At 27.5% G+C, this 16,231-nt stretch overlaps 1 protein-coding gene across 1 annotated transcript in view; it reads left to right on the top strand.

The window, feature by feature from the left end:
* Nucleotides 1-16,231, top strand: part of LOC117178422 (ATP-dependent translocase ABCB1-like) — a 63,914-nt gene that overhangs the window by 33,455 nt on the left and 14,228 nt on the right. The window contains exons 12-15 of the mRNA XM_033369848.1: nt 2,543-2,707; nt 3,112-3,216; nt 7,135-7,500; nt 12,064-12,305. Of these exons, the coding sequence (XP_033225739.1) occupies nt 2,543-2,707; nt 3,112-3,216; nt 7,135-7,500; nt 12,064-12,305 (878 nt within the window). The remainder of the gene's footprint in view (nt 1-2,542; nt 2,708-3,111; nt 3,217-7,134; nt 7,501-12,063; nt 12,306-16,231) is intronic.

The following is a 16,231-nucleotide window of genomic DNA, read 5'->3' as shown; positions in this document are numbered from 1 at the left end:
ATGTATGGAATGATAAAATATTATCATTCAAAAAAAAAATTTTTTTTAAATAGTTGAATTCTCAACCAAACCAGATTTATTTTCCTGCAAATAGTTTCATTTTTAGTTGAAAAAGATAACATTTTTTATCTTAAGTCTGAAGTGATGAATCTTCAAATCAAAGACACTAATTTTCTTTAAGAGTTGAATTCTCAACCATCAATGATTATTTAGTCAATAAAGAAAACAAATTTTATCTAAAGTTTTAAATTTTCGAGAAAAAGTACGACTTCTATACAAAATAGTTGGATTTTCAACCAAAAAGACTAATTTTTTGCTGAAAATGAAAGTGTCAACAAAACGCATTAATTTTTAACTAATTATTTGAAATTTCAATCAAGTTAATTAATTTTCCACAACAAAAAAGACAACATTTTTTTTTTAAATAGATGAATTTTTAACCGTATGGTTAAAATTTTAAACTAAAAGTATGAATTATCATCAAAAAAAAATGAATCAAAAAATGTAATAGTTGATGTTTCAATCAAAACAAATGTTAATAAGTTAATTGAAAACAGTTGAATTCAGCCAAATAAGACAAATTTTCCACAAAATTTTAATTTTTCAACAGAAAAATTGCATTTCAACCAAAAAAGATAAAATTTCCACCACAAAAAGGTTTTTAACCAAAAAAGTGAAAATATGCATTTTCCATCATAGTAGATTTATTTTCATACAATAATAATAAAATTGTTGTCCAAATAGTAGAATTTTTAACCAAAAAAGATGAATTCTAAACTAACAACGTAACAGTAGACTTATCTAATAAAAAATTTAAATTTGTAACCGGGGAGGATTATTCAGCCCTGAAGAAAACAAATTTCATCAAAATCTGTATACGAAATCTATATATTCAACTATAATTTTTGTGGAAAAACGAACTTTCTACAAAATAGTTCAGTCTTCAATAAAAATTATTGATTTCAACCAAGAAAGTTAATAATCTATTAAAAAGACGAATTTTCAACAACTCAACAAGTTACATAACTTTCTTTTCAAATAGTTACATTATTAAAGTTAAATATAAAATAGCCCAAAATACAATAGTTAAATATTTAGTAACGAAAATCAATTTTCAATAGAAAAAAATAATAGTAGAATTTTCAAGTCAAAGAGACGATTTTTCTACAAACAGTTATATTTTCAACCCGAATTTGTGAATATTTAACAAAAAAGTTAACTGTGACCCGAACAATTAAATTCTGAACTAAAAACTAATGATAAATTGTCTTTCAAAATTATTAATCTTCAAGCAAAACAAAAAAATTAATTTTTAATAAACCAGTTTAACTCTCGACAATAAGTTGAATTTTCAACAAAAAATTTAATAGTTGATTTTTGTACCAAAAAATATATTAATTTAAAATCAAAACTTGTTGAATTGGATCATAAAAGGCAACGTTTCAAGAACAGACTTGAATCTATATTCTCAAATAAAAAAGGCGAATTTTCCATCAAAAGTGAAATTTATTTCTTCAGTTGACAAAAATTAATCTTTAACAAAAAAAGCCAAGTTTTACACAAAATAGTTGCATAAAGAACAAATAAAAAGCTTTTTTAACTAAAATGATAAATCTTCAACTGAAACAGAAAGTTTTGTAAAAAATAGTTGAACTATTCACGAAATACTTGAATATTATACAAACTTGTTGATATTTAGAGACGAAAATACGTATTTTCTTCAAAACAGTTGAATTTTCATCCTAAAGATGTAAATTTTCGAAAAAAATTTAATTTTTAACTGAAGGAGATGAATGTTTAAACCAAAATGTCGAATTTTCAACAAAATAGTTGATTTTTAACCATATCTGCATTTCAGTCAAAAAAGAAAAAAAACAATCAAATTGTTCAATTTTTAAGGAAAAAAGATAACTTTCCAACAAGACCGTTGAATTCCTAATTAGAAGAATTTCTTTTTTTAAACTGTTAAATTTTCAACAGAATAATTAAATTTTGAATTAAATAATATAATTTTAACAAAAAATAACATTTTTATCGAAAATTCAAGAGAAGAATTGTAGTTGGATTTTATTATTGGATTCTATTAATTCGTTTGACATTTAAGTTCTAAAAAGTGGGTTAAAAAGAGGGGAAATTATTCTTTAGAGAATAAGGTTAATTTGCCATTCCACACTTTTTGATTTCAGGCTAAAAAATTCTAAATTCTGACTACATGAACTATGTTGAACTAGGCAACATTTTAGGCCTTGCATAAATGATAAAACTTTACTCGTAAAAATAAATACTTATTTTTATTAACACACTTTATTCTCTTAAATTAATTCAATTAAATACCTAAATTTGTTTAATTAACAGAGTTTATATTTTGAATGTGAGTTGTTCACAGTATCTTACATAGAAAAATTGTGACCCCCTCCCCCCCCACCCCCACAAACATACACGCCCAAAAGACTTAACGCAAATTATGTACGGCCCATAAGGTATTTCTTACTAAATTTTATTGAAAAAAAGTTTCTTTAAGATAAAATGATTGTCTTCTTAGGATTTAAATCAAGACGTCAATAAAACAACTAAAAAAGTGTCGATGATGAGAATCTTGGAGCTAAATCAACAAGAATGGCCTTTCATCCTTCCTGCTTGTTTTACATCGATAATTGTCGGTTGTTCTATGCCACTCTTTTCAATTTTATTCGGAGATGTCATTGGTGTAAGTGTGCAGATTAAGTTATTTTTTTATTATGTATATATATACAGACATACTCTTATAATTATATAAAACTAATTTAATTTTAAGTAAAAAATAAATAAGGAACTGTTCTCATTATTAAAATTATTTGATTTGTAATCAAATATTTTTAAAATTAATTAAATTTTACTATCTTGTTTATTATCAGGGAGCGAATTAGAGCTTCTTTCTTCAGTTAACTTCACTGTGGCTCTAATCTGTTCCCTGTATATTATTCTACGTAAAAGAATAAATTCTCTAAACAGTAGTCACGGTCAAGCTGAGTCAGCCAAAATAAGAGAAACCGTTTTTTTCGAAATCTAAAAAAATATTTCTTTTTCATGGTATAAACAACACAAGTAAACACAGAATCAAAAAATTTACAGGTCCTTTCGGGCCCAGATTCAGATGAAGTTCGTCAGGAAACAAACAGATACTGCACCTGGTTTGTAGTAGCTGGAGTGATTATTGGTGTATCCAATTTTAGCCAGGTAGGTTAAAACGTCATTTACAAAAATATCTAAAATAAAAACAACAATTAATCATTTAATTTTTTATTTACTAACTTGTGAAGTTGTTACTATAAAGTCTCAAATTAAAGAAAACTTTTTAATTCATGCAAAAAAAGAACAGATTGTGAGTTAACATAAATTTAAGAAAATTTTGTATAAATAAAAGGAACCACAGGTGAATTTCTTTGTCCCAAAATTTGGTTGGGCAGTTAAAAACTACGTCATGCTATTTGGAACACTTGAACCTTTAACCTGTCAGGTTTACGTTACAAATACGAACATCTCACACCCCTTTAAAAACAATATTTTTTCTTCAATTTCATTTGATAATCAACTTAAGTAAAACAAAAAACATACACAGTAATTTAAAAAGTCAAATATTTTATAAAGCAGTTTACCTTTAAACCGGTACTGATGAATTTTCAATAAAAAATATAATGATTTTTCTGTCAGTTAGTTAAATTATCAGCATACGAGGAAATGAATTTTAGACCAAACAGTTGCATTGGCAACGAAAAATTTAAACTTTTGACCAAAAGAAACGTTTTATTTAACGAAATAAATTGAAAAAAAAATGTCGACTTAATAGCTAAACATGCAATTTAAATGGACGAAACATTTTTTAGTTAAATAATGTAATGTATTGTTCGTTGAGATTCCAAAATATTACACCTTGAAACTCCAAATCATATAGCTTTAAATCAATTGAAAATTTTTTTATTTTCTGAATAAAAATGATTAAACTACGCGTTAATTTGATTTTTCTGTACAATTTTTTAGATAAATTTTCAACCACATCTTCAAATAATCAAACAATAAAGATTTAACTTCAATAAGAAATAGTTGCAGATTGTAGAATTTTTAATCCAAAAAGATAAACTTTTAACAAAAAAGTTGAATTTCTAAGCAAAAAAAAAAAGAATTTTCAACAAAACAGTTGTATTTTCACAAAAAGGACTTTTAAGAAAATAGCTGAACTTACAACATAATAATTAAATTTGTAAAAAAATAGTTTCATTTATAATTACGCAGTTACATTTTCGATCAACGTAGATGAATTTTCAATCAAATAATTAAATTAACGAAAAAATTAATAAACAAGTAAACCATTAAATTATGAACCAAATAGTTGAACTCTTAAAACAAAAAGACCATATATTTAAAAGGCACTTGAATTCTGAATCCAAAAGGAGGAATTTTCCATCCAAAAACACGAAGATGCAAAAAAACCATTAAATATTTAACAAAATAGTTGAAACTTTAACAGAATAATAAAATTTCCTGGGAAATAGTTGAATTCTCGACTTAAGTAAAGAATTCTAATCAGCAAAAGTAAATGTTTAACAAAGCAGATGAATTTTTAAGACAAAAAGACAAATTTTCTACGAAACTGTTCAATTTTGAAACCGAAAGCAAGAAGATTATTTTCCAACAAAATATATGTATTTGCAATATAATATATGCATTGTGAATTAAATTGTTGTATTTTCAATTGAAATTGATTGATCTTCAACCAATAATGCAATGGTAGAATTTTTAGTTAAAAAATTAATTTTTATAAAATTTTTTAAACCTTCAACCAATAAAATCAATGTTTAAGAAAGAAAATGGTTCAACTTTTAATCAAATAATAGAATTTGAAACAAAAAAGTTTAATTCTGAACCAAAAATATATTGGTTGATATTTCAAACAAGAAAGTATTTTGATTTTGAATCAAAAAAGTTGGATTCAATAAAAAAACAATGTTTTTTTACCAAAAAAGACGAATTTTCAACAAAACCTATGATGTTTTTTTTAGCAAAAATGACGAAATTTAAAAAAAAACTGTTGAATTTTCAAACACAAAGTAAGAAAATCAGGTTTCTGTAAAAAAATACGAATATAAAACAAAATGCGTATATTTTTGTATCAATTATTTAATTAAAAATGTTGTCCAAAATGCGAACGTTTCTACATTATGTTTAACTCGATTATATCAAATGAATATTATATTTGTTTCTGTACATCGGTTTGGTGCTGCTTATTCGGCTATTGCATAATAAAGCACAAGTTTTATTTTTAATTATTAATTTAATATTATTGCACTTTATTTTACATTAATTTTTATTTTTAGCTATTCCAAAAACGTATCATTTCCATAAATTTATCTTATTGCAATTCATAATAATAATTAGTATTGAAGCAAAAGTATTTTCATTGCTTTATTTTTAAAATTAAAAAAATGCACATCCTATTAAGAAAATAAGATAAAAGAATTCTATAAATTTAATTTGTTTATTTTCAATTTTAATTTTTACTATTCAAACTAAAAATACGCATCCTAACGGAAGGTAGTTTTAAGCAAATTTTTAGACATTATTTAGTCGAAAATTTAGTTAAATAAAATGTTATTGCGATTTCCTTCGTTTTTCCGAAAAGTCAATTTTTTATATTTAATACTTATTTATAAGAAGAGTTTATAACAAATTTGTAGAAATTTTGTGGTTAAACAAATTTTGTCTATTAATTCTTTTTCGTACCTTGTGTTGTTTTTTTAAACAATTTAATTTTTGTATTTGAAATGTTATTTTTTACAAATAAAAACAAAAATTACGCTTCCTATGAAACAATTATTGATGAAAAATTTGGCTGTGCTTTTACTCTTTTTTTAGATACACAACTTTAGTTTAATCATTTTTTTATAGTTTGTGAATCTTGTCCAAAAATTAAATTTTTCATTTTTAATATTTTTTATGAATAAAACAAAACCTTATTTTCTCGTAGGTTGTGTTGTTTGTACAGAAATTTAATTTTTAGAATTTTCAAATGATGTTTTTTAAGAATAAAACAAAAACTACGAGTCCTGTTAAAAAGTGATTCACATAAAAAATGTGTAGATCTGTTTTTAATGCACAGTTTTTTTTATTCATCTTTTTCATATCTTGTCAAGTTTAGACGTAAAATAAAATTTTTTGGTTTTCATTATTTTTTGTGCAATCAAAATATCAATTTTCGATTTTCCAGAAAAATTCCAAAAAATGTTATGATAATAATCTTATAGCGTCTTGAAAATGCAACGTTTTTCTTTCTCTGATTTTTTTCATATCGTGCGTTGTTTTGTTATCAGAAAAAGTTATCAGGATAAATTTTCTTGCTTTCGAGCGTTACTAATAACCATACATAGAGTTCTTAAATTAAAAAAACGGTGATCACAAAATTTTGAAAGTGCTCTAACTTTTATAATTTCCATACAAAATGGCTGGCTAACGAATTTGACCTTAAATTTATGACGTCAAAAAAGTATGCCAAAGGCCAACCTAATCTGTAAATTCTTTTGAAAGTAATCATGATAAAAAAAACCTACAGGCACACACAGACGCACATACAAAACACGCAGAAAGATTCATTTATAAAAACCTGTTTTTCGGATGCAGCAGGTCGCATAAAGTGGACATTTCACAAAAATGGGGGGGGGGTTCAATTTTACACAAATCTGATACCTTCTCTGATGAGAATGCAAAAAGATGAATTTTCATTGAATAATGTAATAGTTGAAGTTTCAGTTGAAGAAAAATTGATTTTCAAGAAAAATCAGTTAACTGTTTAAACAAGTAGTAGAATTTGTGACCACAAAAATATAATAGATGGGTTGTATTTCTTCAAGCATTTCAACAAATTCTTAATCGCATTTATATTTTCTAAGTGTAATGTAACATTATGAGTTAACCCCCCCCCCCCTCTACCATGCCAACAATCATCACAGAATTTATGAAGTAGCCCCCCCCCGTCTGGATTGACAGTGTGACGTAGTTTTTGAACTGTCTCTTTTTATAATAAGTAACAAAACTGAAGCCCCAAAATATATTTTATTATAGTAACTAATTGATGTTAAAATGTAATAAAAGATGTGATTTTAGATTTTTCTCTTCAGCGTATCAAGTGAATGTTTGACAATCAGATTACGAGGTCTGATATTCGAAGCAATATTGAAACAAGAAATAGGTTGGTTTGACAATCCCGCCAATGGTACAGGAGCCCTGTGCTCAAAACTTTCAACAGAATCAGCAGCTGTTCAGGGTGCTTCAGGACAGAGGATTGGAACTATAATTCAATCAATTAGTACTATCATACTTGCCATTACATTGTCAATTTACTATGACTGGAGATTAGGATTAGTGGGAATGTCCTTCATCCCTCTAATTCTTGTAGTCACATATCTACAGGGTTTAGTTTTGACAAATGAGACTTTCAATTATCATCTGAGTTTGGAAACTTCGACGAAGGTTCGTCTCTGAATTCTTATTTATTAAATTTTATTTTTATTGCACGTTTTAATTAATTAAAATGTTATCTTTAGCGATTACTTCGGACAAATAATCGTTTGAAGAACAAGAAAAAAATTTGCCTCAGCCAGGATTTGAACAGGGAACGGTACTATACATGAATGTAGTGTTAATCAGTTACGCCACCAAGGCCTCAGCTGATCTTTTCTTGTTCTTTTAAGCTACATTTATAGATGAATACTATACGTGTCTCTCCGGCAGGGTGTCCTCTGGACCGGGAAATCGGGGAAATCTATCAATAATCGGGAATTTTTTGAGACCGGGAAACCCCGGGAAATAAGAGTGAATCTATTTTTAGAACGAGAATTTTACAAATCTTGGAAAAAAAATCTGTCTAAGTTCGATTTTAACTATTCTTTTAATAACTCGTCAAATTATTATCTTCTTCAATTATGATATCATTCAGTATATAAGGAGTAATTCGAAATTCTTTTACTTGACAAAGTTTTCCATTTTAGATGTTTATTTTTAATTATTTTTTATTTATTTTAATTGCTCTATATAAAAACTATTAATTTGTAAGTGAAATTGTTGAATTTCTATGTATAAATAGCAATTGAACACTTCTTATTTGCAGAACAATTCGAGCAATTTTTAGAGATATTTACAGGTTTTGAAAATCTGCAAAATTACTTTAAAACTTGAAATTATTTCAAATAATTTAAAAGAAGTAGGTGTTCCGCAAAATTCGGCTATTCATACGGAAATTTAGGCACAAATAGCCATATTCTAATTTAAAACAAAGTGTGGATTTTTGCAGATTTTAAACCAAAAATGTCTAACCTTGTTTAATTTGTGAAAGTCTTCAAAAGAATAAAAACATTTTCTAAAGATTACTTTACTTTGTTTAAGATTTAACATTTGTAAAAATTTGAAACAATTTGTAGATTTTAAAAGCCTTTGAAATAAAAATTTTAAGCTTTTTAAGGATACCTAAACTATTAAAAATAGAAATAATTCAAATTCTTATCTAAAAAATCTTCAGTTAAAAAAATACTTAATCTTTCAAGTTTTAATTTTTTTGGCTTAAAACCAGATAAAATTCTATATATTTTAAGTTTATTGATTAATTATTTAATTTAGGGCGTTGAAAATGATAACGTGGATTTATATTTTTGGAACCGAAACTGAATCTTTGGACTCTGCAGTTTATAAAAGTGGAAAATTGTAAATTTTTAAGTTGAAGTGCATTTAATTTAAAATTATTAAATTGAACAGTGTTAGTACTTTCCGTTTTATAGGTGTAAGATATTGAGCATTTAAATGCAAAATTCTTAAATAAAAAAAAGAACTTTTAAACATCAATTTAAAAATTTAAAAATGTAAGAGTTTCAACTTGAGTGCTTTAATTTCCAGTTCATTTTTCATTGATTTAAATAGAAAATTGGTTAACTTCAACAGGATTGAGTGTTTGAGCTTTTAATTTAATAGATAGTGAACAATGTTTGAAAACCGGTGAAAACCGCGGGAAATGACCAAGCATTTCTTTCTTAGATTAAAACGGCCACCTTGCTCCACTGTGATAATTTTTTATTGAAGTTCTTATGTTTCATAGTATTGGACCGCTAACCAGGTAATCTATTAAAAAACATCCTCAAATTTTAAAGACGACTCCATTCTCCTGAACACAGGAAAAAATATCATTTTTTAAATCTTTGAAAATCCTATTGAATTCTGCGTTAAATAAGCGTTAGCGGAAGTAGTTTGGCCGTTTGGGTATTGAATTATCACTTTAGATAGTCAAAAATAAAATTCAGGTTAAAAAACAGTTTTGTACTTTTTTTATCATTTTATTTTTGCCTATCTCACGTGATAATGTAATACAAAAAATGTCTAATCACTTCAACTAAGGCCCACTTAATGCAGAATTTATTAAGCTTTTTCACAGGTTAACAAAATATTTTTATCTGCATTCTGGGCGGCGTTATTATTTATCAAATCTAAGACTAATTGTTAAGAAGTCACCCGGTTGATAGATCGATACTATCTATCATTATTTTATCTCAATTTGACATCTAATATACTTTTATTCCAACTTGAAGCAACATCAATTTCTTCTCCTTGAATGAATATTCTTTATCATTAATTTCAAGTTTTCACTTGAAACTATAGATTAAATTGAATTAATCATACAAATTATGATTAAAAATATACAAAATAATTATTTTGAACGATTTAGTTTCAAAATCCTACCGAAATAAAGATTTAATCTTTAAACCAGATTTCATTTGATCGATTTTGATAGTTTCAAGGTAAAAAGCATATAATTTTCAAGGTTTTGAAAATAATTGAAACATTAAAAGTTCACAGGAATAACAATCAATATCTATTTAAAGTATAAAAATTATGAATGTTAACATTTTAATTTTTACATAATTATCTTTGATTTTGAAACATTCAATTTAGTTTTCCATTTTAAATTCTAATAGATTCGAATTCAAAATCATTTAAAATCAAAATTGTAGAGATTCTAATTATTTAATTTTGAACGCTTTTGATTGAAAATAATATAATTACAATTATTCTAAATTCCGGATCCTTCGGAATTGTAAAATTTTATACTCTGAGTCCTTTTTTGCTCTTATTTTCTGATAAAAATTTCCAGTTTTCGAACCTAATTTTTTAAAATCTTTAAAAATGAATTTGAATTTTTTTAAATTATTATTCTTTCGTCAGAAATGATCAACAGTCCTATTTCCTTGAAAATTCATATAATGCGTTAAAAAGTCTTTTTATTTTGTTGGTAGAAATGATATTTTATTGGATAAAAATTGAACTGTTTGGCTAAAATTGAATCTTTTTTAGTTGAGGATACAACTATTTCGTTGAAAATTCGCCTATTCGAGTTAATTTAATTACTTTGAATTTTAATTTTTTTTAACTATCAGCTATTACATTTTTTTTCAAAGATTAATATTTTCAATTTTTAAATTCAACTATTTTTTTAAAAGTGGAACTGCTATCTTCAAAATTAATTTATTTGTTGAAGATTCATAATTTTTGAAATTTGTTGAAATTTGAACTACCTTGATAAAAATTTGTTTTTATTTGTTAAAAATTAATTTTTTCAACTAAACATTTAATTATTTGGTTGAAAACTCCAATGTTTGTTTGAAAATTTTTCTTTCTTGAAAATATTCGTTTAAGTTTATTGAAAATTCAACAATTTGGTGAAAAACTTTAAAAATGGTTACAAAATTAAACCGATTTGTTGAAAATTCGTTTTGTTTTCAACAAAAAATAATTTTTTAAAATGAAAATATAACTATTCTATTTTTGATCAATAATTTGGTTACTAAATTAATAAAACAACAATTCGTATTTTTCAGTTATCAAATTCAACTATTTGGTTAAAAAGTTATTTAATTTTTTAATCATTTTATTTTCCTTGGTAGAAAATTATTCTCTTTTTTTGAAAATTCAACTAACTGAATAAAAATTTTGTTTATTTAAAAATTGATCTTATTTGTTAGAAATTTCATATTCTTTGGTTCATTGCAACGGTTTTTTAATTAAAAAGAACATCTTTTCTCGTTCAAATTTGAACTATTAAATTTTTTATTTGAATTTCATTCGAATTTTTATTTGAAAATTTAACTGCTTGGTCGACAAATTTATATCCTTGGTTGTATATTAAACTCTTTTAGTAAACGATTTTTCTTTTTGTTATAAAAAACCAAATGTTTGAGAGAACATTTAAATATTTAGTAGAACCTTTAAATGTTTTGTTGAAAATTATTATTTTTTCAATTGTGATTAATTTTTTTATTGAAAAAATAACTTTTCATTCTTGGATAATAATCTATCTTTTTCAGTTTTAAAAATCAACTATTTGGTTAAAAATTGCTGTAATTTGTTTTAAAAAATCGTCTTTTTTGTTAGAAAATTTATCTCTTTAATGGAAAATTTAATTAGTTAGTTAGAAATTATTATATTTTGTAAAGAATTCATATTTCTTAATATAAAATTCATCTTAATGGTTGAAAATTTATCTTTTTGTTTGAAAATTCAATTATTTGCCTGATAATCCAACTGTGTTTTAGAAATATTGTGCTTTTTGCTAAACATATCTACATTTTGGATAAAAATTATTGTATTAAATGACTGGAAAATCTCTCTTTATGAAAATCCCACTCTTTTTAAAAATTCACTTTTTTTAATTTTGATATTCATCTCTTTTGGTAGAAATATAATGTTTTTTGGTTTAATGCAATAGATTTTTCGTTTAAAATAAATAGAATTCTTGGCTCGATTATCATCTGTTACATTTTTGGTTGAGAATTCATATTTTTTATTTAAAAATTTAAATACTTGGTCAAAAATTTTAATACTTTTTAATCTATAAGAAACAGTAATTGGGAAATTCACTAAAAAAATATTATATCGACAAATATTATTTAAGATAGGGGTACGTGGTTCAAAATTTCGGAAAATATAATTAATTTATGCATTGCACTTTTACGGCATTAAGTTGTATTTTTAATTAGATATTGGATTTTTTAGATTGCTGTCGAAGCAGTAAGTAACGTAAGAACCGTTGTTGGACTCGGGATAGAAGATAATATCTACAAATGTTACATAAATTCAATGGAACCATCTTTCAAAGCAGGAAAGAGAAATACTCATTACAGAGGTTTGGTTTTTGGATTAGCTCGATCCATTATATATTTTGCTTATGCAGCCTGCATGTATTACGGAGGATACTTAATAAAAAATAATAATCTGTACTATGCCAACGTTTTTAAGTAAGTGCAAATAACAATCTTTTTAATCCGCACAATTTTGAGTTGCTTATTATTATTTATTTAGAAAAATTATCAGTTGAATCTGTTTGCCAAAAAGGGGCCCATGTACTAAAATTTCGATTTCGAAAATAATCAAAAATAATGTTCATTTTCAAAAATTTTCAAATTGACTACTCTTATGCTCCTTTATACGTTGGCTCACCGCTTTCTCGGTTTCTCCAATATAGAGTTTGGCACAAGAACAAGGGATTTTATATACTCCTGGATCACTGAGGGGTGCTTTTTTGTCTCTGGGGTTATTTATTATTTGCCCTATTTTCGCAGGTGGTTTAAATATGGTATGAATGTTGTATTTGTTGAGAATTCTTCCTATTTGTTCTGTGACTCCTTGGATGTAGGGTAGGATGATGGTCGTTTTCTCTCTCTCTTTCCTTCGTAGGTGGTGTTGACTTGTTTTTTTCTTTAGTGTATTTCCTTATTACTGTATCAATTTTTTTCTTTTTGTAATCGTTTTGTATCAGGATTTGTTTAACGATTTGTAATTCTTTTTGTAAGTTATCTACATCTGTTATGGAGACAGCTCTGTATACAAGGGTGTTGATAACCGATTGTTTTTGAGATTGGTGCTGGTAAGAGGAGGCCTGTAGGTATCTGTTTCTATAGGTGAGTTTTCTGTAAACTTCATGTCCCAATGTATTATTAGATAATTTGTAAACTAATACGGCCAAGAAAGGCAATTTTCTGTTTTTGTTAAATGGCCATGTTGAATTGGATAGTAGCATGTGATCGATTGATGAAATCGAAAAACTTATTTAGTTCATCTCGTCCATGTCGCCAGATGACAAAAGTATCATTAACGTTACCGAACCAAAATTGTGGTTTAAGCTTGGATTGGTTGAAGATTTTAGTTTCTAGATGTTCCATAAAGATGTTGGTTCTTACAGGTGAGATTGCGGATCTCATTGCTGCTCCTGAGGTTTGTTCGTAGAATTGGTTATTAAAAGAGAAGTAAGTATTATTGACACAGTGTGCTATCAAAGGTATGAGCTCGGAAGAGAAGTTTGCAAAAGATTTAGTGATATAAATTGTATCAGAAATTGGTACTTTCGTAAAGAGAGATAGTATGTCGAAACTCACTATGGTGTCCTGGGGCTTAATGTGAATCTTTAGTCAAATTTGATAAAGTCAAATGAGTGTTGGACGTGATTGAGAGAGTTTCCTGTAACCGGATTTATTTTTGTAGCGAGAAGCGCGCTAGGTTGTAAGTTGCTGAGTTTATTGCGCTGACGATCAATCTGAGTCGAATGTTATTTTTGAGGATTTTTGGGAGCCCGTAAAATCTTGGAGAGATGGGATTAGAAAGTATTAATTTAGATATTGTTTGACTGTCAAGTTTCGAGTCTTTGGGAAGGGTTTTTGTTTTATATTGTGGATTTCAAATTGCTGATGATATCTTCTGTTGGGACTTTGGAAGGAGCTACTGCAAAACGATGTCCTTTAGATAAGGCTGAAATCAGTTCATTGCTGAGAGCATGGCCACGTTTTTTACTGTATCAGTTAGTCGTGTTTGCCTTACTGGAAGTAATTTGACAAATTTTATTTTTTTTGTTTTTGAGTGGAAAGATTTTTAATCCTTTGGGATTGGTCAAAAGATATACGATCTAATGTATACCAAATACTCTTGTGGCAAAGACTATATTGGAGAAACCGGGAGAGCGGTGAGCCAACTTATAAAGGAACATGACGGTAAAGTCAGGCTTATATATTATGCAATCAGCACTACCTGAGCATTATATCTAAACGGGACATCACATTTTATTTGATAAAACAACAGTCATCGCAAAAGAAACACAATATCTTTCCCAGAAAACATAAAAAAAGCAATCAAAATCTTAAAACACCCTAATAACATTAATAAGGACGATGGATATAATACCAATCCGATTTGTCTTTCCGTCCTCCCGGATTAAAAAAAAAAAGACTAGATTGGCTAATCAGGTTCAACCAGTCCTCACGGTGGGGCGCTTTGGACAATCACAGGCATCGTAAAGAGTATACATAAGAACAACATAACCTGATACCTCAGTTTCAGGTCAGCCCGGAAGAAGTGAACTACAATGTTCACGAAACGTCGACAAAATTCGTAGTTTTTTACACTATTGAAACCCGAAATATCTCTTTTTATCAAAATCAATCATCGTGAAAGCATTAAATATATTCACATTATTATAAGAGATGGTTATGAATGAAAACACGTTTTAAGAAATTATGTTCCTTAACTCAAATTGATTATTGTCTCGCTCTAATTGAAAGGTGAAAATCAATTAAAATTTTTTGAAAACACCGCGCCTTTCTAACTCTATTCTAAGAAAAAATCGCTAAAAACAATTATAAATTGTCTAAACATTTTACCTTAAGGGGGAGGGGGAGTAAAGGTTTGCACTTTCAAAAAATCTCTCGAAGTTATTGTCTAGATAGTCTCCTGTCCTCTAGCACTCTAGCACTCTAGCACTACAGCACTGACAGCTGCAGGTTTCTAAAACTTTAAACGGGTTTTTCTCAAACCTACTTTTTCAAAGTCCGTGTTCACTGCCATTCCAAAACTACTTTACCGATTTAATTCAAAATTAATACACATTTTCTACACATAAAATACCTTCCCCCAGCGTTTATTTAAACATTTATCTCACATTAAGGGTGCTTTCCACTCCCAAAGTGGTGGAATTTTTCGTGGAAAATAGCAGATTATACTTTAGATGACCACCAAAAATTTTTAAATGCAAAAAAAATAATCAGAGAATGTTGGGGGAAATATTTGATGATACCTTGTCTAAATTTGAATGGTTTTTGATTTCCAATAGTTTCCGACCGGCTTGTTTTAAAATATTTTCAAATAAAAAAATTACAGAATATTTCCAAAAGTATATTAAATAATCTACAAAAAGTTTAAATACATTTTCTCAATCCATAATCTTAAACAAAATTCATAGAAAGAGTGTTTTATGTATGAGAAACATTTTTTATTTGAAAAACTGTATAGAAAATCATGATTAGCGCCAAAAACTAGCTAAACCCAATTTTTCATTTATGGGATTTTGTTAGGACCGTATCAAACAGACCTATGGAGGTAGTATTCAAAAATTAATAAGTTTATAAGTCTATAAGTTTATAAGACTCGTTTATAGGCTGTTCATACCTAAATATAAAGATGAATGTTCAGTTTCAACTTGATTTACCCAATTTTGACTATTCTGTATAAAAGTTAGAAAAAAAAGTTATATATATATATATATATAATTAAAAGTTTGTCATAAGTACAACCGCAGGATTTCGCCGGGAGCGGATGCTAATCTGGAAAATTGCACCAGCTTCCAGCGAAATCGCGGTAATATTTCAGCTACAACCACGTCTCACAACCGTGAGATAGGTGGTTACAGTTTGTAAAGGAATCAATACGACGATCCAGCAAAAGCCTCGTGCACCCTAAGAACACGGAGTGACCCAAGGACAACCGCCTTCTGCATTTTTCCCGCAAGTGTTCTAGCATATTGTTGACACGCAGGGATGCTTTTTAGGCCATTAGCAAGTGAAAGCTTGGCACCTCCAAGAGCGTCGATGATAAGGACGATCAGTTTAACAGAATATTCCGGGTACAATCGTTGCAACTCCCTTATAAGGTCTCGATACCTCTCTTTCTTTTCATTCTCCTTGGTTATTATGTTTTTGTCCGCTGGTATCGAAAATTCGATAACGAATATGGTTCGCTTCTCGAAGTCAAGAAGAACCATGTCAGGCCTCGAGTGAGCAACAGAAACAATTGTTCTAGTATATGCGGCACTTCCCATTCTCGACAATTGACTCAATTTCCCTAGGAGCATTTAGCGGAGCGATATTAAGGTTAATGCCGTAGGAGTGACAGAGATGGT

The sequence above is a fragment of the Belonocnema kinseyi genome, chromosome 8 (assembly GCF_010883055.1).
Source record: "Belonocnema kinseyi isolate 2016_QV_RU_SX_M_011 chromosome 8, B_treatae_v1, whole genome shotgun sequence".
In the NCBI taxonomy this organism is placed as follows: Eukaryota; Metazoa; Arthropoda; class Insecta; order Hymenoptera; family Cynipidae; genus Belonocnema; species Belonocnema kinseyi.
The sequence above is the reverse complement of the archived record's forward strand: the minus strand, read 5'-3'. Positions and strand labels throughout refer to the sequence as shown.